This window comes from Mus caroli, unplaced genomic scaffold, assembly GCF_978045245.1.
Source record: "Mus caroli unplaced genomic scaffold, Mus_caroli_1 scaffold_16, whole genome shotgun sequence".
In the NCBI taxonomy this organism is placed as follows: domain Eukaryota; kingdom Metazoa; phylum Chordata; class Mammalia; order Rodentia; family Muridae; genus Mus; species Mus caroli.
Genome location: NW_028227271.1, coordinates 93,261,650 through 93,289,052, shown reverse-complemented (window position 1 = coordinate 93,289,052; position 27,403 = coordinate 93,261,650). Strand labels below are relative to the sequence as shown.

Sequence of the window (27,403 nt, the reverse complement as noted above, 5' to 3'; positions counted from 1 at the left end):
TTCTTGGGGTGTTTAAGCATCTCTGTTCTCTGCTTTCAGAAAAGACATCTGTGCTGGTGTCAATCGCCCTTGTGAGACTCTGGGGCTGTCCCAATTGTCAGGAATGTGCCAGCCTCACAGGAGCTGTAACATCAATGAAGACTCTGGCCTCCCCCTGGCTTTCACCATTGCACATGAACTTGGTCACAGGTAAAAGGTTAAAACAGCAGAGATCCACTTTCCAAGTTTATGTGTCAGTAACACTGAAGGAAGTAGAAAGCAGTTTAAACTGAGTGTCAGAGGATTGAGTTTGCATATGGCACAGGCTTGCCCACCTGACCTCTGTACCTTAATCTAAGGAGTAGGGATAATGCCATATTCCACACTCTTCATCTACTCCATCCTTACCACTTATAACTATTATATATTAGAATCAGCTAGACTCCCTTAAAAAGGCAATGTTTGTCCACTTTTTGTTTGGGTTTTGTTTATGACAGTCTTACTGTGTAGCCCACACTGGCCTCAAGCTGTGTAGTTCATGCTGGCCTCCAGTTCCTTATAGTTCTCCTGTCTCTGCCTCCCAAGTGCTAGATTATAGGCATGAGTCTCTATGTCCATTTTGGAATGATAATTTTTTTTACTAGCTAGTTTATTCATTTCCTTTATATCCCAACCCAAGCTTCTCCTTCCTCCTCTCCTCATAGCCCACCCTCTCACCTCCTCTCCCCCTTCCCTTCCCCTTCTATTCAGAGAAGTGGAGGCTTTCCATGGATATCAGCCTGTCTTGATGTAGTTGCCCACAAGAAAACTGACAGAATCAACTAACCTGGGCCCATAGGGGTTAACAGGGATTAAACTACCAGCCAGAGAGCATGCATGGGACAGATTTAGCTCTCCTATACATATGTAACAGACAAAATTAGTTTTTTAAGTTTACTAATATCACTTCCCTTTATTGGTTAAAGACCCTTTGGGAAAAATGGAGACCCAAATTATCTTCAGTCACTATATAATTTTACAATTCTAGCCATGTTTATTTCTAAAGTGTCAAACAATGATTCAGGGATGGTATGCTATGATGGTTAATCTTCATTGTCAATATGACTGGGTTTAGAATCACCATGTAACTATCTCAGAGTGTGTCTGTGAGATGTTTCCAGAGAGGATTAATTCAAGAGTAAAGACCCACTCTGAATGTGGGCAGCACCATCCCATATAGTCTTTGTGACGCCATACAAAGTATAAAGTGAGTTGAGCAACAGCATCTATTTATCATCATTTCACGGATGCAGAGGCAAGTGATCAGCTGCCTCGTGTTCCTGCCACCATGCCTTCCCCATCATTATCTTCAAACTAAATGCTTCCACCTCCAAGTTGTCCCTCTCAGGTACTTGCAACAGTAATGAGTAAAGTAATAATCATCATCATCATCATCATCATCATCATCATCATCATCATGAACATCAGACCTTCCATTGATATCCTTGTTATGAGTGACTGTAGCTTTGAACTGTAAGGCAAAGTGAAACCTCCCTTCTTTGAGTTGCTTTTATCAGGGTATTTTATTACAACTGCAAAAAAGAACGAAAGTCAGGCATATGTGCCCCAAGGAGGGGGGGTTATTGTTAATATTTCCATCCATGTAAGGTGAAGCTTCTAGCAAAACATTTTAAAAAATAACTTTAGAGTCTGAGCAACATGTCTGATCTTTCCAGAGAATAGAGATCTCTGAAGGAATGAGGAAAATACCTGATTTCCAGAGATTTAGCTACAATGTGACCTGAAAAATAAAGAAAGGGCCATTATAGGGCTGAAGAGATTTTTCTTGGGAGATCATCTTGAAGAATAACTTTACTGGCCAGTAGTACGGTATTGCAGGGTAACTGGCAGGGAGTTATAGAGCCTCTACAAAAGGAATTTATTGACTAGAGGTTGAAATTCTGCCTGGACTTTAAACCATAGAAAATATTATTTCTAGTTAAGAAAAGCAACAACATCCTTTAATCTGATTATAGTTGGTATGGCTATAGAATGACAATATTAATGTCACTAAAAAGATACAAATTTAATGTTTTGCGCTCTTGTATATACCATTGGACTTTTCATTGTGCTATGAGACTTTTCATTGTCATATGACCTAGCTACTATTGTTAGCCCACCAGTTAGTTACACACCAGTTAGTAGAGCATTCAAGTTACTTAAAAATTATGTTTTGACTAGATGTGTCACATGAAGTCAGGTTTGTGAATGTTTGAGTGAAGGCTTGATAAAAATTCTAGATTTGCCAGACATCAAAGTCTCTCATAGGAAAAGATCTTAGCTTATTGTGGCTTTGTTTATCATTGTTTGTGCTAACCACAAAGAAAAAGCATTGTCTAACAGGAGATGCGAAGTTCCATAAATAGTTAAACCATGCCGTCTGCTTCCTGGTATCCCACCCACACCATTATTTCTATGGGGATCTCCTCTCTATAAAGAAGAACAAACATTGGGCATCTTCCATGTACCACTAGAAAAGAGAATTGGAAACCCCCTGAGAACTGTATTGTATCAGGTGAGAGCTCTTTAGTCTGGGCTCACTCACCGTTATTTCATAAAGCACACAACTTTGCAAAATAATTTTACCTGCATGATAGTGCCAGAGTATCGGCCCATGATTGGAGAAGGTGGAACGCTTGCTCTGACTTTTCCACCAATCAGTAGTATGGCCCGAGGCAGTTCCCTTCCTCTTGCTACGCTTAACTCATCTATTAAATGAGTCGGCTGCACCAGGCAAATTCTTAGATGCTATGATTTATTGAATCCTCACATCACAGCCCCAATGGCAAGTGTAGTATCTTTTAATATCTTTGGTTGTCAAAAAAATCAGACTGAGAACATAGATGCCTTCTTGTAATTAAATGACGATTGGGATCTGGAGGCACTATAGCAAAGTGCCAATCATGGAAAACCAAGCAACAATCTTGGTCTTAGAAAAATGAAAGTTATTCTCATATACAGGCACACAGACCTCCTCAATCCTGCTGTGTAGGGGGATGAGGCTCACAAAGCTTCCCATGGAACCATTGGTGTCAATAGAACCTTCTGGCAAGTGCATATAGAAGAGTCAAACTGAAAAGTAATTGCTTAAAGCCTTCTTAGCAACAATATATCCAATGTGAAGAAAAGTTGAGATGTAGTTTGATAATAGAAAATGCAAATGTTATTTATGTTCAGAGAAAGGATCTATTGTATTCCCAAGTTCAGTATGGCATGTAAGAGAAATATAAATCTTCCAACAGCAAGTTTGTCCCAGCTCTGAGGTAGTCATTGGTTATGGCTAACTAGACATGTGTCTATCACCTCTGTGAGGAAGGTTACACATGTTTACTGCACTCCTCATCAGAAACGGTGGACTGCTTAGCAGACTGACCTGTGCACTGTTTGAATTAGATTGCTATTGTACTAACTTGGATTAAACTGAACACTAACTCAGAGCTGGTCAGAGCATTTAGAAATTGAACTATCTTGGGGATTCTGTATCCAGTGCTTATATTTCTGATGGTGCGCTCTATTTTACATTCTACAGGGAAAATGAATCTTTGTAAGTAAAAAAAAAAAAAAAAGTCTTCTGAAATAAAAGATCACTTGAGGGGGATCTAGGTAGTGTGGTAGCTCATTCAGGAGCTGACTGGAGATGAGGAATTGAGATGCAGTCGTTGGAAAGCAAATACCAACTGAGGAAAATAGTGAAGGGAGCAGAGGTTGCAATAGATCGATCACCTTAGCTTTTTCTGGACCTTAATTTCATGGGGGAAACTCTGAAAAATTGTGTTTTAGATTATTCCGTGCAAGGAGAAAAAAGTATGAAATATTTTACATAAAACATCCTTAAATAATTTATCCATGATTGTTTCTGGGGGGCCTGTTTTCCATGTAACTCCCAGAATGGTAGGGAAAGGCAAGACATTCTCATGTGGTCATAAGGAAAGAGTCCAGAAAACCAGTGCAAGTACTGCCGTTTGGAAGTCAGCAGATAGGAAACACGTTGGAAGGCACCAGTGACATCTGCTCACTTAGGAGGCCAGGGCCACTCCTCACAAAATTTACTCAAGGTACAAGGATTCCGCACACTGTCCCCTACCTTTTAAGTAGACTTCAAACCCATGAGCACTACATTCAAAACCTGTGAAGATTCGAAGAGATGGAAGCCAGGATTAGAACCACAAAGACCAAAAGATGACATAGTAAATTGTCTTTTTTTTCTCTCTCACATTTCTGACTCAAGGGTAATAAAGCTAACAACCTGAAAATAGATGCAAAATTTCCATGCCAATAAACCCACTCTCTTTCTCCAAAGGACCATGAAAGGCATTTTATAGTGAGACATAAAAAACAATAGACAGTAATTCATCTACTATAACCAAATATCATGGGAAGGAGTGCTGTGGTCTTATGCCTCCTGGTGCTGGCAAAGTCTAAGTAGAAAGCCTAGACTTTCATCCACTTGATAAGTTAAAGAAGCAGTAAATGCCCAGCATTTGAGTAGTGCCACAAAGACCTCATAGATGACTGGTGGCTTTGATTTCTGCTGGGTAGCAATGAGTGCTGCCCTTTCCCCAGCCCTGAGGTGGAAGCAGAAGTCTGTGGATAACAGGAAATTCCTCTTGCTCCAAGCCTTTATCAAGGCATCCATTCCTATTCATGATTTTTTTATTTTTTTAATTAATTAATTAATTAATTTTATTTTATTTTACTTATTCACTTTATATCGCACTCACTGCTTGCCTCCTGGTTACTCTCTCTCATAATCTTTCCCCCATCCTTCTCCCCTTCTCTGAGCAGGTGCCCCCACCTTCTCCTGTATTACCTCTACCCTGGCACCTCAAGTTTCTGTGAGGCTAGGAACTTCCTCTCCTACTGGGACCATACAAAGCAGCCCAGCTAGAAGAACATATCCCACTTACAGGCAGCTGCTTTTGGGAGAACCCCCACTACAGTTGTTCAGGACCAACATGAAGACCAAGCTGCATATCTGCTACACATGTGCAGGGCGGCCTAGGTGCAGCCCAGGTATGCTCTTTGGTTGGCGGTTCAGACTCTGAGAGTCCCAAGGGTCCAGGTTAGCTGACTTTGTTGGTCTTCCTGTGGAGTTCCTATCTCCTCCAGTCCCTCAATCCTCCCTGCCAACTCTCCCATAAGAGTCTCCAAGCTCCATCCAATGTTTGGCTGTGGGTGTCTGCATCTGTTGGAGTCAGCTGCTGGGTGGAGCCTCCTAGAGGACAACTTGCTTCTGTCTGCAACCATAACCATCATTAATAATGTTAGGGATTGGTGTTTGCCAACGGGATGGGTCTCAAGTTGGGATGATTCTTAGTTGGCCATTCCTTCAGTCTCTGCTCCATCCTCCATGCCTGCACTTCTTGTAGACAGGATAATTTGGGGGTTGAAGGTTTTGAGGGTGGGTTGGTGTCTCTATTGCTCCACTGGGGTTCCTGCCTTCACGTTCCATATTCCCAATGCAGTGAATCACAACTAAGGCCACCCCCATTGATTTTTGGGTGCCTCTCTTATGCAAGGTCTCTGTCTTGTGGTTAGATAGCCATGAAAATGAATGGAAATCATGACTTCTTTTAATTAATATTTTGTTTTGTTTTATGTATATGGGTATTTTGTTTGCATGTGTGTCTGTGAGCACATACATGCCTGGTGCCATAAAGTCCAGAAGAGGGCATCAAATCTTCTTCAACTGGAACAATACATTTGGAGCTGCCTTGTGGGTGCTGGGAATCTAACCTGTGTCCTCTGGGAAAAAAAGCCAGTGTTCTTAAATGCTGAGCCACATCTCTAGCCCCAATTTTTAAAACTCTTAGAAATGAAGATAAAATTAACTTGATAAAGCATATCTACAAAACAATTTACAGTTAATGTTGTATTTAATAATGAATGACTGTATAAATTCATTCTAATTTCAGAAAAAGGTAACTATGCTATTCTCATTAGATTTATTCAAACAATATAGAGTAGCATTTCAGTGAAAGGCAAGAAAAATGAGGAAGATACCTACTTAAAAGGATGAAATAAAAACCATCATATTTAAATATAAGATTGTTTTATGAATAGAGAATACCAGGGAATGTATACATGTATAAGAAGTAAAATACATGAGTTCATTAAAATGATGATATATACCATGAACATTAGAAAGGAATCCCATTCCTACTTCCTAGAGCAAACAGACACCAAGACTGGAAGTTTAATCACATTCTATAGTCACCTTACCTTTGATTCTGGGCTTCTGGACTTCAGAACTTTGAAAGAATGGTTTTCTCTTACTAAGTTATTAAGGTTTCGGTAATTCTTTTTGGAATCTCCAAGAAAATAATACAGTGTGTCCTAAAAAAGGGACAAAATATAATATTACATATATACATATACATATACATATACATATACATATACATATACATATACACATATATATGGATGGCATGAGTTTTCAGAAGGCATGATAGAGATAGACTTTATTTTGAAAAATTAAAACCCATACGAAAAAAATGGATAATTTAAGATTACCCAGATAAGCTATGTTATTATCTCTTAAGATCAGAGACTATTACCAGGAAAGTCCATTGAGGTGATGGTTTCCTCACTTAAAATCCACCCCGTATTTTCATCCCCAGGAAACCTCTCTTCAAATTAAAAACAAAACAAAACAAAACAAACATCAACAACAACAACAAAAACCTTTCAAAACCTCAACCATTCAACAATATGATATGGAAGTTAAAGGGAGATATAAAGGTGGAAATTTTGAGGGTGCAGAGCAGTGATATGTGGGAGAGGAAGAGACAGGGACAGGGGTATGGGTAGGGGTTAACCAAACCCCACAAGATGTGAAAATGTCATAAGAAAATCTGCTATCTCAAGTAGGGCCACAAGCCTCTCCGGTCAGAAAAGCGCCGGGGTAGCTAGGGCGCAGGGTCGGCTGACACTTGCCAGCTACCCACAACACCCGCCACAGGATCTTAAGACTTCTGGTGAGTGGAACACAGCTTCTGCTCCAACCCAATTGCGCACGGGACCTGAGACTGCATTAGTTAGGGAAGCAGAAAACCAGCCTGAGTAGGACCACAGGCCTCTTCCGGCCGGACCAGCACCGGGGTAGCTAGAGCGCAGGGTCGGCTGACACCCGCCAGCTACCCACGACCCCTGCCACAGGATTTTGAGACTGCTGGTGAGTGGAACACAGCTTCTGCTCCAATCTTTAAACAGTGACAATGACAACAACTAACCCCAGAGATTACCAGATGGCGAAAGGTAAACGTAATAATCTTACTAACAGAAACCAAGACCACTCACCATCATCAGAAACCAGCACTTCCACTTCGACCAGTCTAGGGCACCCCAACACACCGGAAAAGCTAGACACGGATCTAAAAGCATATCTCATGATGATGGTAGAGGACTTCAAGAAGGACTTTAATAACACACTTAAAGAAATACAAAGGAACACTGGTAAACAGGTAGAAGACAGTAAAGAGGAAGCACAAAAATCCCTTAAAGAATTGCAGGAGAACACTGCTAAAGAGTTACAAATCCTTAAAGAAAAACAGGATAACAAAATCAAACGGGTAGAAGTCCTTACAGAAAAACAGGAAAACACATCCAAACAGATGATGGAATTGAACAAAACCATACTAGACCTAAAAAGGGAAGTAGGCACAATAAAGGAAACCCAAAATGAGGCAACACTGGAGATAGAAACCCTAGGAAAGAAATCTGGAACCATAGATACGAGCATCAGCAACAGAATACAAGAGATGGAAGAGAGAATCTCAGGTGCAGAAGATTCTATAGAGAACATCGGCACAACAATCAAGGAAAATGTAAAATGCAAAAAGATCCTAACTCAAAATATCCAAGAAATACAGGACACAATGAGAAGACCAAACCTACGGATAATAGGAGTGGATGAGAATGAAGATTTTCAACTCAAAGGACCAGCAAACATCTTCAACAAAATTATAGAAGAAAACTTCCCAAATCTAAAGAAAGAGATGCCCATGAACATACAAGAAGCCTACAGAACTCCAAATAGACTGGACCAGAAAAGAAATACCTCCCAACACATAATAATCAGAACAACAAATGCTCTAAATAAAGACAGAATACTAAAAGCAGTAAGAGAAAAAGGCCAAGTAACATATAAAGGCAAGCCTATCAGAATTACACCAGATTTCTCACCAGAGACTATGAAAGCCAGAAGATCCTGGACGGATGTTAAACAGACACTAAAAGAACACAAACTCCAGCCCAGGCTACTATACCCAGCCAAACTCTCAATTACCATAGATGGAGAAACCAAAGTATTCCACGACAAAACCAAATTCACACATTATCTCTCCACGAATCCAGCCCTTCAAAGGATAATAACAGAAAAAAACCAATACAAGGACAGGAACCACGCCCTAGAAACAACAAGAAGGTAATCCCTCAACAAACCTAAAAGAAGACAGCCACAAGAACAGAATGCCAACTTTAACAACAAAAATAACAGGAAACAACAATTACTTTTCCTTAATATCTCTTAATATCAATGGACTCAACTCCCCGATAAAAAGACATAGGCTAACAAACTGGCTACACAAACAAGACCCAACATTTTGCTGCTTACAGGAAACTCATCTCAGAGAAAAAGATAGACACTACCTCAGATTGAAAGGCTGGAAAACAATTTTCCAAGCAAATGGTATGAAGAAACAAGCTGGAGTAGTCATTTTAATATCTGATAAGATTGACTTCCAACCCAAAGTCATTAAAAAAGACAGGGAGGGACACTTCATACTCATCAAAGGTAAAATCCTCCAAGAGGAACTATCAATCCTGAATATCTATGCTCCAAATACAAAGGCAGCCACATTCATTAAAGAAACTTTAGTAAATCTCAAAGCACACATTGCACCTCATACAATAATAGTGGGAGACTTCAACGCACCACTTTCACCAATGGACAGATCATGGAAACAGAAACTAAACAGGGGCACAGTGAAACTAACAGAAATTATGAATCAAATGGATCTGGCAGATATCTACAGAACATTCTATCCTAAAACAAAAGGATATACCTTCTTCTCAGCACCTCATGGTACCTTCTCCAAAATTGACCACATAATTGGTCACAAAACAGGCCTCAACAGATACAAAAATATTGAAATTGTCCCATGCATCCTATCAGATCACCATGGACTAAGGCTGATCTTCAATAACAAAATAAATAATAGAAAGCCAACCTTCACGTGGAAACTGAACAACACTCTTCTCAATGATACCTTGGTCAAGGAAGGAATAAAGAAAGAAATTAAGGACTTTTTAGAGTTAAATGAAAATGAAGCCACAACATACCCAAACTTATGGGACGCAATGAAAGCATTTCTAAGAGGAAAACTCATAGCTCTGAGTGCCTCCAAAAGGAAACTAGAGAGAGCACACATTAGCAGCTTGACAACATACCTAAAAGCACTAGAACAAAAGGAAGCAAATTCACCCAAGAGGAGTAGATGGCAGGAAATAATCAAACTCAGGGGCGAAATCAACCAAGTGGAAACAAGAAGAACTATTCAAAGAATCAACCAATCAAGGAGCTGGTTCTTTGAGAAAATCAACAAGATAGATAAACCCTTAGCCAGACTCACTAGAGGGCACAGGGAAAGCATCCTAATTAACAAAATCAGAAATGAAAAAGGAGACATAACAACAGATCCTGAAGACATCCAAAACACCATCAGATCCTTCTACCAAAGGCTATACTCAACAAAACTGGAGAACCTGGGTGAAATGGAGAAGTTCCTAGACAGATACCAGGTACCAAAGTTGAATCAAGATCAGGTTAATGATCTAAACAGCCCTATATCCCCCAAAGAAATAGAAGCAGTCATTAATAGTCTCCCAACTAAAAAAAGCCCAGGACCAGATGGGTTTAGTGCAGAGTTCTATCAGACCTTCAAAGAAGATCTAATCCCAGTTCTTCACAAACTATTCCACAAAATAGAAACAGAAGGTACTCTACCCAACTCATTCTATGAAGCCACAATTACTCTGATACCTAAACCACAAAAAGACCCAACAAAGATAGAAAACTTCAGACCAATATCCCTTATGAATATTGATGCAAAAATACTCAATAAAGCTCTTGCTAACCGAATCCAAGAGCACATCAAAACAATCATCCATCCTGACCAAGTAGGTTTCATCCCAGGGATGCAGGGATGGTTCAATATACGGAAATCCATCAACGTAATCCAGTATATAAACAAACTCAAAGACAAAAACCACATGGTCATCTCCTTAGATGCGGAAAAAGCATTTGACAAGATCCAACACCCATTCATGATAAAAGTCTTGGAAAGATCAGGAATTCAAGGCCCATACCTAAACATGATAAAAGCGATCTACAGCAAACCAGTAGCCAACATCAAAGTAAATGGTGAGAAGCTTGAAGCAATCCCTCTAAAATCAGGGACTAGACAAGGCTGTCCACTTTCTCCATACCTATTCAACATTGTACTTGAAGTCCTAGCCAGAGCAATTCGACAACAAAAGGAGATCAAAGGGATACAAATTGGAAAAGATGAAGTCAAAATATCACTTTTTGCAGATGATATGATAGTATATATAAGTGACCCTAAAAATTCCACCAGAGAACTCCTAAGCCTGATAAACAGCTTCGGTGAAGTAGCTGGATATAAAATTAACTCAAACAAATCAATGGCCTTTCTCTACACAAAGAATAAACAGTCTAGAAAGAAATTGGGGAAACAACACCCTTCTCAATAGTCACAAATAATATAAAATATCTTGGCGTGACTCTAACTAAGGAAGTGAAAGATCTGTATAATAAAAACTTCAAGTCTCTGAAGAAAGAAATTATAGATCTCAGAAGATGGAAAGATCTCCCATGCTCATGGATTGGCAGGATCAACATTGTAAAAATGGCTATCTTGCCAAAAGCAATCTACAGATTCAATGCAATCCCCATCAAAATTCCAAATCAATTCTTCAACGAATTAGAAAGTGCAATCTGCAAATTCATCTGGAATAACAAAAAACCTAGGATAGCAAAAACTCTTCTCAAGGATAAAAGAACCTCTGGTGGAATCACCATGCCGGACCTAAAGCTTTACTACAGAGCAATTGTGATAAAAACTGCATGGTACTGGTATAGTGACAGACAAATAGACCAATGGAATAGAATTGAAGACCCAGAAATGAACCCACACACCTATGGTCACTTGATCTTCGACAAGGGAGCTAAAAACATCCAGTGGAAGAAAGACAGCATTTTCAACAAATGGTGCTGGCACAACTGGTTGTTAACATGTAGAAGAATGCGAATCGATCTATTCCTATCTCCTTGTACTAAGGTCAAGTCTAAGTGGATCAAGGAACTTCACATAAAACCAGAGACACTGAAACTTATAGAGGAGAAAGTGGGGAAAAGCCTTGAAGATATGGGCACAGGGGAAAAATTCTTGAATAGAACAGTAATGGCTTGTGCTGTAAGATTGAGAATTGACAAGTGGGACCTCATGAAACTGCAATGCTTCTGCAAGGCTAAAGACACCATCAATAAGACAAAAAAACCACCAACAGATTGGGAAAGGATCTTCACCTATCCTAAATCAGATAAGGGACTAATATCCAATATATATAAAGAACTCAAGAAGGTGGACTCCCGAAAGTCAAATAACCCCATTAAAAAATGGGGCTCAGAACTGAACAAAGAATTCTCACCTGAGGAATACCGAATGGCAGAGAAGCACCTGAAAAAATGTTCAACATCCTTAATCATCAGGGAAATGCAAATCAAAACAACCCTGAGATTCCACCTCACACCAGTCAGAATGGCTAAGATCAAAAATTCAGGTGACAGCAGATGCTGGCGAGGATGTGGAGAAAGAGGAACACTCCTCCATTGTTGGTGGGATTGCAAGCTTGTACAACCACTCTGGAAATCAGTCTGGCGGTTCCTCAGAAAATTGGACATAGTACTACCGGAGGATCCAGCAATACCTCTCCTGGGCATATATCCAGAAGATTTCCCAACCGGTAAAAAGGACACATGCTCCACTATGTTCATAGCAGCCCTATTTATAATAGCCAGAAGCTGGAAAGAACCCAGATGTCCCTCAACAGAGGAATGGATACAGAAATTATGGTACATTTACATAATGGAGTACTACTCAGCTATCAAAAAGAATGAATTTATGAAATTCCTAGCCAAATGGATGGACCTGGAGGGCATCATCTTGAGTGAAGTAACACAATCACAAAAGAACTCACACAATATATATTCACTGATAAGTGGATATTAGCCCAAAACTTAGGATACCCAAGATATAAGATACAATTTACTAAACGCATGAAACTCAAGAAGAATGAAGACCAAAGTGTGGACACTGTGCCCCTTCTTAGAATTGGGAACAAAACACCCAGGGAAGGAGTTAGAGACAAAGTTCGTAGCTGTAATGAAAGGATGGACCATTTAGAGACTGCCGTATCCAAGGATCCTTCCCATAAGCAGCTTCTAAACGCTGACACCATTGCATACACTAGCAAGATTTTGCTGAAAGGACCCAAATATAGCTGTCTCTTGTGAGACGATGCCGGGGCCTAGCAAACATAGGAGTGGATGTTCACAGTCAGCTATTGGATGTATCACAGGGCTCCCAATGGAGAATCTAGAGAAAGTACCCAAGGAGCTAAAGGGATCTGCAACCCTATTGTCGGAACAACATGATGTACTAACCAGAACCCCGGAGCTCTTGTCTCTAGCTGCATATGTATCGAAAGATGGCCTAGTCAGCCATCATTGGAAAGAGAGGCTTATTGGACTTGCAAACTTTATATGCCCTAGTATAGGGGAATGCCAGGGCCAAAAGAATGGGAATGGGTGGGTAGGGAAGTGGGGGGCGCTATGGGGGACTTTTGGGATAGCATTGGAAATGTAACTGAGGAAAATATGTAATAAAAATATTAAAAATTTAAAAAAAAGAAAAAAAAAAAGAAAATCTGCTATCTCAAAGTAAAAAATAAAATAAAATAAATCCAATAACAAAAACATTAACAAATCGTCAGTGTGTCCCAAGGTCATTCACTGAATCAAAACAAATTGTCAAGACAACTTGATATCTGTAATGAGTCGAATAAATTACAGGTATTACATATAAAAGGAAGAAATGAGAATGTCCAAAACAGATGAATTGACATTTCACACAGATGTGACATAAACATTAGAATAATATGGCTAATATCATTAGTTACAGAGAAATGCAAATTAAAACCATATCAGTGTATTAGTACCTTCCTATGGGAATGACAAATAGATATTAATGATAGTAAGTAACAAATATGAACAATGACACCTTATGCTAGTAAGGATGCAAACGAGGTCTTATTTGCTGCCAGGAGAAATAGGAAATAGATCAAACATTCTGCAGAAACTCGTAGGCAGGCTTTTTAAGACTAAGCCGGCAATTACCACATGACCTAGCAGTTATTTTCCTGGGTTTTCATCTGGAAAATAAAAATGAAAAATTGTGCTCACATAAAAGGTTGAGCATGAATGTTTATAAAAGCTTAAATCCAAATTGCAAATGAATCTGGTAGCATTTGAACCCACCAAGATTGAGAAACTCTGATGAATACCTATAGTTAGCAATAGAGGGGATGAATTAGTAATTCATGCAACAACCTCAATACATCTCTAAAGAACAGTGATTAGTGAAAGATCATGCATGTCGTTCCATTTGTATAGCATTGTAGAAACAGAACTCTCCGAGCAGAGAAACAAAACTATAGGAAGGGAAGACAGAATTAAAAGAAGAGAAAGGAGTAGATGATTGGTTATCCCATACCAGTGGTCAGTCCTGAAATCATGTACATACCAGTATCATTCATGAAATGAGCAGACTGTATTACATATTTAGGAATATATATAACAACAATTAGAGGAAAAGAATCCAGAGAGAACGTGATGGGTGCATGGGTTGCCGGGAGGAAAGGGAAAGAGGAAAATTAGGTAATAGTATTTAAATTTCAAGAATAAGATATTATTAATTTCAAAATTGCCTTCAGATGAAGGATTCTGTGGTGATCAGAAATTACTGCTTTGACTCTGTTTAGCATCAGTAGTCTCTGATGCTATACTATCACTGTCTTGCAAGATATGGCCACTGAGAGAAAGCATGTGAAGCACATGATCTTTTCTCTGCACTGTCTTGTATGACATTACCTGAATCTAAAATTATCCTCAAATAATACACATATTTTATTATTATACAGTATTTTATATAATATGTATCATATAATACATTTATATAATATACATGGAACAATTGCAGTATAGCATAGTTCATTAACAAAAATACCTCACTGTTTCTTAGAAACTTTCTGATTTCATTCCTGGCTATATTTAATGTGTTATGTACAACAGTAAAACACTGTGGTAGACCTGGTAGGACCTTAGAGTTTGTTAGTCATCTGTACCTAGTGCTTAACGCTGTTTTACTTAGGTCTGTAGGCAAGTTACCAAAAATTGGAAACAATTCTAGAAGATTTAAAACCCTCTTTGAAAACTAGCATCTTCTGCTCCCTGACTCCCCCCACTCCTCCTCCTCTCCCTCATCCCTCTGTCTCTGGGTCTCTGTATTAGTCCTGCGTGTATTTATAAAGTTTAGTTTTATTATTTTTTAAATTGAGATGTTTTATTTGCATCCATAGAAAGTGTTTTAATTAAATCCACCCCATTCTCTCCACTGCAATTCTTCCCCTGTTTATGTGCCTCTTCCCATGTTTCCCTCCCAATGTCATGTGCTCTGCCTTTTCTTTTCTGAGTCCACTCACTGCTGCCTGAATGTGCATGAATGCAGGACTGTATTACTGGAACACAAGGAACCTTTCAGGGATCATATTTCTGAAGAATATCAACTCTCCTTTACTCAGAGCCATCTATTACCAAGAGCTTCTCAGCTACAGGAGTGTCTTCATGTCCCCCATTCTCTCTCCCTACTTTTAAAAAGATTTTATTATATATATATAATATATATGATATAATATATGTAATATATATGTATGTATACATATATACACACATATGTGCACATATACATATATATACATATACACACATACATATATATATAATATATATATATACATATATATATATATGATGAGTACACTGTAGCTGTCTTCATTCACACAGGAGGAGGGCATCTCATCCCATTACAGATGGTTGTGAGCTACCACATGGTTGCTGAGAATTGAACTCAGGACTTCTGGAAGTGCCAACCCCAATTCTCTCAATCCATGCAAATATTTTGGCTGGCTTAGTGTTGCATAGGTCTTGTGCATGAGGTCAGAGCTGCTGAGAGTATGCCTGTAAAATGGCCCTGTCATGCCCAGGAAACAATGCTTCACTGTAGACGTGCACTACTTCTGGTTCGTCTACTCTTTCTATTCTCTTTTCTGCAATGGCCCCTTAGCTTCAGAGAGAAGGCATGTGGTATAGATGTTCCATTTTGAGCTGAGTACTCTTTAGTCTTTTAGTCTATGCATTGACCCGTTCTTGATTTTGTGTACTAATTGCCATTCTATCTACTACCAAAGGAAGTTTCTTTAATGAGAGTTAGGAGATGGATTATGGATATAAAGATAAGAACTTAGGTGACAGCCAATACCATGTCCACTTAACAGAAAATAGTATTAGTAGTATTAGGCCAATTCCCCTAGTCAGCCCAGTTAACAGTGCCAAGTGTAAGTTCTGTCTTAGAGTGGGTTTTAAATTCAATCAGAAAAGTGTTGGTTATGCCTAGATTATCCACATTACTATTGCATCTATGGGCATATCTTGCCAGGCCAGTTGTTACTGTAGCTTGCAGGGCTCACAGCGAGGTAAATTGTTCAATAATTTATTCCTTCAACTGTGGAATGAGAATCTCCTGACACCATGAAAGTTAGAAAATAGATATAAAGCTTTCAGGTTAGGACCAGCTTGATTTCTTTATGCCCTGTGATTCCAATACATGGCATCTTTAAGAAGGGTCTTACCATCCAGTTCTGGGTGATCTTGGAGAACAGTGGTAATGGAATCAATCACTTGGAAGGAATCTGAGAGACTCGTGCACAAGTAACCCATACCTGGACTAGGCCTTTTATTTAATAGTCTGTAGTATTGGGGAGAGGCATTGTCCCTCTGTCATAGAATAACTGTTTAATTTCCTTTTGTATACTATATATGTACATATTTTAGGAAGTTCCTACATCAGTAACTCTCCACATAGCATTTCAAAGGTTTTTCATGTTAGTTATTCCACTTCATATTTCCTCCTCTCACCTGCCTTCCTACCCCCATCCCATTTAACCTTTCCTGTTCCATAATTTTTCTTTCTACCTCCATTATATCTGTGTTCTATCCATGTTCTCTTGAAATCCCCCATGACCTCTTACTAGTTCTTGACTTCTATGGATATTAAGCCTAAATGTCTATGAACTATTGTATGAATGATCAAAATATAAATATACTCAACAGACTATTTTGCAGTTGCAAGCAAAATAAAATTTAGAGGTAAATAGATGGAGCTAGTAATAATCAATAGAGGCTGTCCCATCCAACAGGACTTAGTTATTCCATGGGTCAAGGAGGACTGGGGCCTGCAAGAGAAATGAGCAGAGAAAGGGAAGCAAGACCAAGCAGAGAATTGTCAAGGTCTGTTTAATGAAGGCTAGGAGCCTGATTATAAGCACACAGTGAGAGAAAATAGGGAGGGGCCGAGGGGGCATAATAAAATACAGAGTGATTACAGAGAAAGAGATGGACATCTGGGGTGAATGCTGATTACAGGCTTCTTGCAACTTATCTTGGAATGTCGGCCCTAAAACAGTCCCAGGCAGCCTTCAAATATTCTGCAGTTTTTCTTGGAGTGCCACAAACAGTCCCAGGTACCAAATGGAGACATGGAGGAGGGGGTGAAGCTGCCTTAATCTAAGCAGTTCTAGGTGCCAAGTGAAGGAGGGGGTGAAGCTGGCAGTCTCAGGTGCCAGGTGGAGGCAATGAACGAGGGGGTGACATAATTCCCTTCAAAGAGTCAGCTGGATCTTTAGGGTGAGAGTAACTGCGGGACCTAGTTTCCCACAGTTTGGTCTCTCACAAGAGGCAACACAGACCCAGAAAGAGAAAAATTCTGAGTGTTCCCTTTCATATGTAGGTGCAGTGTATGAAGTTTGGCTGTAGGCATTTAAATTAGAATACCCACAAATTTTTTTCTCTTAAGTGATTAAAATACCATGGTTATACTGAGTGCACACACACACACACACACACACACACACACACGTTGGTTCAGTATCATCACCCCATCTTCCAGATTGTGATCTGTTTCATTTATAGAATGTTTCCCCCTGTATGTTCAAACCTAGTATTTTCTGAAAGACTTGAAAAAGTTTATATTTTCACCTTCATAGCTCATGTTCCACTGTACCACCCAATGAATAAACATTCTGAGTTAAAGAGTAGCTGTGCCTCACAAAGGACCAGTGAGAGCCAGGTACGTCCTTCTGATGCTGCTTCAACCTATAATTTAGTCAACCCACTTTAAAGGAATTGAAATAATGAAGACCCTCCCAAATAGGCTAGCCTGGCAAGCCTGGGGATTGTTCCAGAAATACAGGGTGCCTACTCCAAACTACTGTTTGACTTCTATCCCAAAGGCTAGAAGACAGCTTCTTGGGGATTAACCCCTCCACCACTCTGGCCCCCTGTGTTCTCACCCCTCCGTGTTATTGACTCACTGCTCCCATATTACGACTCTACCAGCTTTGAGATACTAGACAGAGGTCAGCTTTGTTTCGTAGCACTTCTTTCATTTCATAAAACAAGAATAGAGATCAAGATGAAGGTCTGTAATGCACAAAAAATGTAGGAAAACTAAAATGAGGTCTTGGGGAACATCTACATTTAAAGTAGAGAAGAGCAGTAACTGGGAGAATAATGTTAGTAACTAGCAACCAATAATGTCAGGGGGAATAGAAACAAGTGGGTCATGAGTTCCAGTTAGGCTGGGATGCAATAGAAAGATTCTATTTCAGAAGCAAATGGCTCAAGATGTAGTTCTGTGGTTGAGTGCTTTCCTAGAATGTGCAAGTTTCTAGATTCAGTCCTCAGTACTAAGAAAATATGAAAAAACGTGAACTACAGGCACACAGTTTTATGCATTAGAATACCCTCTGCTTAAAAGATCATCATTTGAGACAGGGGTGTTACTCAGTTGGTAGAATGCTTGATTAGCAGCATGAAGTCCTGAGTTTGACCCTAGTATTGCATGAGCCAAGTACGCAGGCACACACTTGGAATTCCTGAAACACAAGTTCAAGGGCACCTTTAGCTACATAGCAAGTTAGGGGCCAGCCCAAGCTACATAAGACCCTGGCTCAAAATTATCTTCTTTGTGAATTTCTTTTGAGAGTTGCTCATAGTGTAGGCCGTGTTTTAGCTACTGAGTACGTGACCTTGTACAACAAGCACTTCAGGAGCTGGGTGGGACTGATGGGGAGCAGCCTGGGATAGCCCATATAGGAGGCTTTTAGTTGATATCACTTTCTTTGTAAATGAGTGGTGAAAGCTTTGCTGACTAATTCTGTGGTTCCTTTGTGAGTTTTATATTCATTGACTGTGATTTAAGCTTCGGGGTACATTGCTAATACTATAATACATAAAACAAGAAAACCGCTAAATCCCCCAAAGTATATTCTGTGCATACATTGCTAATACTGATCATACTCTATTAAAGGTAAATGTTAGTTCCTCAGTCACATGAGTGAAAGGAGTAGAAAGTTATACTTTCCTGGCTTCAGATCAGAAATCTAAGTCAATTATATCTAGACTCTAAGGATTTCATGACCAGACGTTTGTGAGAACGGAATCTTGTAGGAACATAAGAAGGTGTCTTGGGATAATCCTGAGGACATTGGTCGTAAACAGATAACACTGGGTCAGTTTATTTCCAAGTTACCCTTTGGCATTGCAGGCAGTTCATCTTAAAGTCCTTCAGAGCTACCTTCCTGGTCAACCATAACAGTAGGAGATCAGGGAACAGACAAATAAATGAGTTCAAAACACATAGATATCCATTGAACACAACAAGATGTATGTCTTTTAACCTGCAAAATTATTCTTTAAAAGGAGGACATTAAACTAAAATGCTATTATTTGCATGTGTACACAGGTATGTACATGTATGTGTGAAATGTATATGTGTGTGTGTGTAAATGTATGTATGTGCATGTATGCACATGTATATAGAGATCAGAGATGAACTCTTAGTTAACTACATCTTCCTCATTTGTTCCCATCTTATTTTTTTAAGGCAGGATCTCTCACTGGTCTAGAGTTCAACTTGCATGCCAGCCTGGTTGACCAGTAAGCTCCATCAGTCTTCCTCAGCACTGGGACCATATGCACTGGCTTTTTATGTCATTTCTCGAGGGTGGAGGGGAATAAAACTCATGTCTCCATGCTTGAGGTTACTAAGTTTGCTTTACTGAGACATATTCCCAGACCTAGGAAAATTATTTTTCAAATTTAAATTTCTATCACTTGTGAATCTCTTCTTATAGACCAGGCCTTGCTAAGCAGCTTTCAAAACTTTCTTCATTGAGATCCTAACACCATGATGGCTACCAATTTTCTAGGAGATAAAATGAGGCAAGTCACAGTAACTCAATATCATCTAACTTCAGAGTTCAAGTTTAGTGCAGATTCTCAACCTTCAAAACCTCTGATCTCAACCACTGAACTGCAAGGTCTCCCTACTGGCTTGGCTTTGGAGACCTGTTGAAATGGAATAAAGAAATCTATTCTTCCATGCCTTAGCCTGGGCCAAAGTCTCCCTGAGACTGCTTTTCTACTTCCTATTGAATGAAAGGGAGAGAGGAAACTGGATTTGTTGATTCTGGGATTGCTTCAGTAGAGAAAGCAAGTGTACTGGGGTGTGCTTTACCCTTCTAACTTCAGAATATAGGAAGCCAGACTGAGGACTTTCGACTTTCTGCCAAACACAAGTTTGCTTTTAATTCTCCATATGGCTCTTGTGGTTATGTAGCTGAGGTTAAGGATATGCCTCTCATCTTCCCTGCACTCCTGAGTCCAAAATTAGCTATGTCCTTCCAACTTCTAAGTCGCACTTTGTAAACAGCTCCTTTGGAACAAAAGTGGCTTCCTGTGCTTTTAATCACTTTAGCGAATGTGTGTTTCTCCTGATTAATGCCTGTCTGCTTCTGTTCTTGTGTTTTGGGTCAGTTTCGGCATCCAGCATGATGGAAAGGAAAATGACTGTGAGCCCGTGGGCAGGCACCCATACATCATGTCCCAACAGATTCAGTATGACCCGACTCCACTGACATGGTCGAAATGCAGCAAGGAGTACATCACTCGCTTCTTGGAGTAAGTGTAGTCCCTTCCATGACAGCCTCACTTGGGTCTCTAAGGCAGACATTTCAGTGAGTTTTCCACAGAGAAATGAATGCCTGGGAAAGACTTGGTTTCATTTTCTGGTCTATAGTATCATGGTAGCATCAAAGGGATGGATTCCCCTCTGCTTTCTGACTCCTCTTCCTACCTCTACAGGCAAGTGAGCAACCTGCTTTTTAAATACAATTGTTGTCTCAGTTAGGGTTTTACTGCTATAGACAGACACTATGACCAAGACAACTTTTATAAAGGACAACATTTAACTGGGACTGGCTTACAGATTCAGAGGTTTAGTCTATTACCATCAAGGCAGGAGCATGACAATGTCCAGGTAGGCATGATGTGTGAGGATCTGAGAGTGTCTATATCTTATTCCAAAGACAAATGGAAGACTAGCTTCCAGGCAGCTAGGATGAAGGTCTTAAAGCCCATGCCTACAATGAGACATTTCCTCCAACAAGGCCATGCCTACTTCAACAAGGCCACACCTCCTAATAGTACCACTTACTGGGCCAAGCATATTCAAACCACCACAGTTGTAGATTAAGTTCTCGAAGACTAACAGGTCAGAAATGTTCAATCAAATCTATTAACAATAATATCATGATTGTCTGTTTCCCACTGTCCTGTGTTTTGTTTTTATTACCATGACACAAATGAGATTTATGTGGGAAGAAAAACCTCAATTGAGAAAATGCCTCCATCAGATTGCCTTTAGGCAAGCCTGTAGTACATTTTCTTGGCCATTGATTGATGTCCCGGGTTGTGTAAGAAAGCAGGCTGAGCAAGCCATGAGGAGTGAACCAGTACCAAGTACTTCTCCATGGCTTCTGCTTCAGTCCCTGCTTCCTGCTTACCTTCACTGATTGTCTATTACCTGGAAGAACAAAACGCAGGAAGACAGTTCCTTCCCAAGTTGCTTTTGGTCATGGTCTTTATCACAGCCATAGAAACCTAACTAGAATGCCTACTATTTCTATTTCCTAGATAACTAAACTTTTTCCGTTGGACATGATTTGCATTTCGTTTTATTAACTTTCTTCCAAGGTCGAGGGGATTCTCTTGCTTATAAGAATAAGGCTGTTTGGAATGATGGAGGATTAAATTATTATGATGAAAATGTCTATTGGATGATTGGAGAGAATCACATGCAACTGATCCGGTTTTGATTGGTTTGTTTGCAGCCGAGGCAGGGGGTTCTGTCTTGATGATATCCCCAGAAAGAAAGGTTTGAAGTCCAACGTCATTGCTCCTGGAGTAATTTACGATGTTCATCACCAGTGCCAGCTCCAATATGGCCCAAATGCTACATTCTGCCAGGAAGTGGAAGTGAGTGCTGGATTTCTTGGTGCCTTCCATGGGTCTGTGCAGGGTCTGAGATATGTGCTATGCTGGAGGAAGCACAGAAAACACTTAGAAACTGGAGAATCAGGCCCAGAACTGAAAGTGTTATTATAAATTACTTATAATCATGCGAATCTTACCCAACTTTCTTGGACTTGTGTAGATCCACACATTCTATACAACTTGGAGACAGGTCCATGGTGGTTTACAGGGTTCATAGTATTTAACTCCATAGCAGTCAACCGAATCTCTAAAATTGCCCCTTTTCCATATTTCCCTCTTGGTTGAAGAGTATCATTAGATCACCAGGTAGAAATAAGATTCACCTTCAGTCACTCTTCTCCCTTATTTCCAATATCTAATCCATAAGTCAAGTTTTGGCATTGTGCTCTTCAGTAATTAACATCTCTGTCCTGCCTTCTTCATTACCACCACTGTGTTTATTCTGCTTGTCTTCACTTGATATTATTTTTACCACCACCAGCCTATCTATTATTCAAATTGCTATTCTTATTATTTTAGAAGCATAAATATAATCATGCTACTATTTTGTTCTTAGAGTCACAACTATCCAGTGGATACAATCCTAACTCCTTTTGTCATATTCTTTTATGATTTGGACCCAGTCTACTGGAGAATACTTTATATATGGTAAATAGATGATAAATAGATACATGGATAGATAGATAAATAGATAGATAGATAGATAGATAGATAGATAGATAGATAGATAGATGATAAATAGATGACAGACAGATGCATATGAACCACCAGTCTGAAGTATTGCTGGCAAAGATTTTCTTTCATTCCGTATGTTTCTTCTTTACTTTGCTCATAGTTTCTTTTGCTGTGGAAAACCTTTTTAACTTCCTGCAATCCTATTGGTCAGTTCTTGGTGTACATTATCTTTTTATCTTCTAAGACACTAGGTCTTTTTCAGACACACTTCCTCACAAGATTTAAAAATACAACAGAACACAAGCTCTCCTATGTTTTCCAGAATGTTTGCCAGACACTGTGGTGCTCGGTGAAAGGCTTCTGTCGCTCTAAGCTGGATGCTGCTGCAGACGGGACTCGTTGCGGTGAGAAGAAGGTGATGTGTTGTTGGTCTGAGGAGGAAAGGTGGGAGGGCAGTTGGCCTGGAGTTCTTGTAAAGACGTAGAAAGAAGGTTTTGGGGGATGTGAGGAGCCCCAGTGGCACTCACAGAGTCAGACCAGACACTGGAAACAATCTCACATCTGCTGCTCCTTTCCAACCACTGCTGGGACCATGAGAAAGGATTCAGAACTGTGCTCAGTCCATGAGAAAGGACTTTACCTGTCAAGCATCAGGCCCATCTTCCCCTGATGAACCTCAATGGGGTTTCTGTTTTCTTCTGAACTTGCTATCAACTTTCATTTTGGACATTCCTCCCTCAATATTGAAGATTGAAAAGCATAGTGAGTGGACCCCAAAAGGTCAGATTGGGTCCATTTATAATCCTCCTTCTCGCTGGCTGGCATAACTGAATATTTTAAAGTTCTTTCTATTTTCCTAAGCAGAAAAGTCTTATAGCCACAACTCATAGACATTAGGCCTCCTCCAGACTACCAGAGGGCATGCTGACTCATGCCGACCCGTTAAGTGTGTTTTGTTATTGCAGGTCTGTTGCTTAGGAGTTTGGTATCATCTGTCGCTGAGTTTACAGTGCTTGATAAATCTGATTCTAGAAACCTAATTTATCTAAAGAAGCTCTCTAAACCCTTTTCTCTGTGGCCCCTGATGTATTGCTGTAAAAGTCTTCTGGCTTGGAAAGAATTGGGTGTAGACTTAGAAAGTCTTGCTATGGAATCTTCCTGACATACATCCTCACTATTGTATCTCTCTGCAGTGGTGTATGGCTGGAAAGTGTATCACAGTGGGGAAGAAACCAGAGAGCATCCCTGGAGGCTGGGGACGCTGGTCACCCTGGTCGCACTGTTCTAGAACATGTGGGGCAGGAGCTCAGAGCGCAGAGAGGCTCTGCAACAACCCAGAGTAAGGCCTGGCATGAGTACTTGCTTTCTTCTCTTCTCTAAGTGCTAGGATGCTGTTCTTGCATGGCATGGCGTCACTCTTAGAGGGTTCTGAGAAAATGCTGAACAATTCTATAAGACAGAAAGGCCCAGAAAACTCACACAGGGTGGAAATCAAAACTGCTTCTCTTTCAACATGTTTGAATTTGGCACTGAAGTCTTAAAATCAGCTAAGTAAGTTTATTCCATCATTTGGGTAGAACAAAGCAAACTTCTTTTAAATGTTGAAGCAAATTTCTTTGAAATATTCTATGTGAAACTCTCCAGGAGCTTTTGCAATTAAATCCTTCCAGATAACTGTGCTCTCTCAGTAAGAAGTAAATTAGTAAAGCTCAGCTGATATGATTATAACTAGATTTCAGTCACAATGAATACACAATTACATAAAAGTATTCATCCATTCTATAGCTAGGAAAATGGCCAAGCACGGTTTTGGAGTAAATTATCATTAATGGTCTAGCAACATATCTTTATCAATCTAATCTTAGGGTTCCATATGTCCTGTGAAGGATTTCATAATTCATTTTTCATTTTTAATCCAATGTTTATTTTTCATGTAGCAATCTTATATTTTTACATATGTTTGTAAGTTAAGTTTAAACTGTCATGATTTTAGACAGATTGCATTCTTGGTTTCATTAATTCCTCATATACAAGTTTCTAACTATACAGTCTTTAGGAATGCATTTGATGCTGCCCATAAAGTGTAAATGGAACTAAGCTCCTTTTCCTGGAGTTGCCTTTGCTGTGAAGAATAAAAGCCACATTTCTAAATGCAAGTGATAAAAGTGGTTACAAGGCCTTTCATTATCTAAGTCTCAAACCCTAACCTTCTCTTTTTATTAATAGGCATAATACTATATAAATTATATATGTACATGTGTTATATATGCATATAATTTGTTATATATAAAATTTTTCTGAGGATTTTAAAAATACCTGTAGCTTAATATTGTACCTATTACATCATAAATTATAAATAAACACTATAAGTAAACAATACTTATAAATATCATCACTTACATATGTAAGTATTTGTTTGAGGGAGGATAATGTCATTGTTTTAAAATTCTGCCCCTTGATAAAACTCCATTATTTAACAAAATTCAACAGCAGGCATGTCAACACAGTACTTTATTAATAAAGATGAAACTCATCAGTTTGGTCAGAAGTGTGCTTTTAGAGATCAAGAAATATAAGCAATGTGCTCTGAGACTTGTGGTATGTATTCAGATTCCACTCCATAAACTTGGGAGGATGTTTAATAACCTGTAGTCTTCAGACAAGGGACCGTCTCTCTGAGAAACTGAAGAATGATTCACTAGCTCAGCATTAGCAGACAGACTGTGCTGGTGCCCTTCTCCAAGGCTGCAACTTCTCAGTCTCCTTGACTGAGTGATGACATCTAATTCCATAACTCATTTTCTTGATTTTATTGAGACCACTGTTAATAGTATTGTTGTATAAGGATCTCCATGATTCCAGTTACAAAGTCAGACCAGTGTATGAGCCAACTACACTCACTTATGCTGAAGACTAACTTTCTTCAATCATACTTAGTATGCAATTGTTTTCTTTTTTAATGTATTCTTCTCTGGGTACTTTTCCTGACCATATCTTTGACATTGGTAACATGAGACGAACTATAGGGATAGTGAAACACTGGTACATCTTGGCTCAAATGAGACTCCTAGTAATATTTGTTTGAAGAAAATGAGATGGTCAGGTGCCAAGTCACAGAGCCTCTGTCATAGAGGCTAGCATTCAGACATTAAGGGCAATTCTTAATACCTCCTACACAGAAGAGATAATGAAGAGCCTGCTATGGGCTGCCCTAGGCTCTCAAATTGCACTAAGAAAGATGGGGAAGCGGGTAGAGTAAATCTCACAAATATCAAAGAGAACAAGAACACAACTAGACTGGTAGGATTGCCTCTCAGGGCTGGAAATCAGCTGAGACAGAACATGGATAAGAACTCAGGCTGCAGATTAGAGCACATAGTTCAAACCTTGGCTTTGCCACTATTAGCTGGGAAATGTACTTCTTGCTTCCAGCATATGATTGCATCGGTCTTGCTCATGTACCCTACCTTCAGCCTTTTTTCTGAGACTGTTTTCTACATCTATCCCTTCCAAGAACTCTTTCTGGTCAACTTTATTTCCATGGACTGATATTCCTTATCCAACACCTTGTTATACTCTTAGACATGCCTACTTAGTTTCTATCTTAACTTTTCTCACTTCTGGGTAGTTTATTAAGAGCTGGAGAAATGGCTAGGCTAGGCTCACAACGGAAAGTTATTTTTAATAGTTTTTAAGAGAATTGTGAAATTTTAAGGAAGCATAGGACTTGTGTTGACTTTTTCCTGATGCTTTTTTCCTCATAACATGCTGTTAAGAACATTGTTGTATCTCAGTGTTGGTAGATTTGTATTCATAATACCTAAAGTGTCTATTGTGTCATCAATTCTTATCATATATTCAATGCTACTCTCTTAAATATTTATATGCATTATCTAATTGAGCCTTAAAATTGTTGTGAAATGATTAGTATGCTCATTTTACAATCACAATAACAAACAAATGGAGCTCAGAAAAATAAGATAACTTCCTTAGATTCATAGAACTACTAGCAAGTCAGGTTGATGCAAGCTCCAGTCTTCGAACCCATTATGTTACACTGTCATAGTATCTCTTTTGGGTACTCAAGGTGCAAGTAAGAAGGTATAGTAAGTCACTTGAGAGCCTTCATGAGATCTATCAACTACCCTCTGCTTCTCTACTAGCAGATCTGATATATGACTTTCTCATACACATGATACTGAGTGAGAGGTTCTCATATCCTCTCAGTAATTTCTATCCTGAAGACTCTAAGATATTGCTGTACTCATGGTACTACAGAGGCTCTATAAAGGAATTAGAGCTTGGCCTGAGTCATTAAAGAGCCGTCTACAAAAAAAGGCCAGTAAATACAGTTAGAACATGAAGTGTCTCTTAAAAGAAGAAAGAGATCACATGTGGTTGGCATGCAGAGGGATTTATGATGGAGGAGGCATGTATTTGTTCCTCAAAGAATAGGCAGCATGTAGACATGGAAAGACTTAATAAAAGAAAGTCCATGCAGAAACACAGAAAGACACTAGGAAATAGGAAGTATATAAAAGAAAATATGCAAGGCTTAATAGAGTCAGTTATGACAGTACCATTTGGAGTCCCAATCACAAGAACTTAGACTTGATTGACATTTTTAGCCACTGGTGACACTAATAAAATCTTTAAACAGGAAACTAATATACTGAAGATAATCTAATAGCATACACTGTCCACAGGGAGTTGAATTGTTTTTAATTGGCAAAGAGACCATAAAAATGAAGAAAATGGTCAGATTGGTCTTATAGCTGGGTAGCTGAGAAAGAGAAAGCACACATATAAAAATATAACTGAATAGGTTGGACATGGTAGTGCATGCATTTAATCTTAGCATTCGGAAGGTGAAGGCAGAGAGATCTCTGTAAGATT

At 39.3% G+C, this 27,403-nt stretch overlaps 1 protein-coding gene across 1 annotated transcript in view; it reads left to right on the top strand.

The window, feature by feature from the left end:
• Positions 1 to 27,403, top strand: part of Adamts12 (ADAM metallopeptidase with thrombospondin type 1 motif 12) — a 315,274-nt gene that overhangs the window by 177,054 nt on the left and 110,817 nt on the right. The window contains exons 7-11 of the mRNA XM_085831415.1: positions 40 to 189; positions 20,315 to 20,458; positions 21,670 to 21,814; positions 22,830 to 22,922; positions 23,701 to 23,846. Coding sequence (XP_085687541.1) covers positions 40 to 189; positions 20,315 to 20,458; positions 21,670 to 21,814; positions 22,830 to 22,922; positions 23,701 to 23,846 — 678 coding nt within the window. The remainder of the gene's footprint in view (positions 1 to 39; positions 190 to 20,314; positions 20,459 to 21,669; positions 21,815 to 22,829; positions 22,923 to 23,700; positions 23,847 to 27,403) is intronic.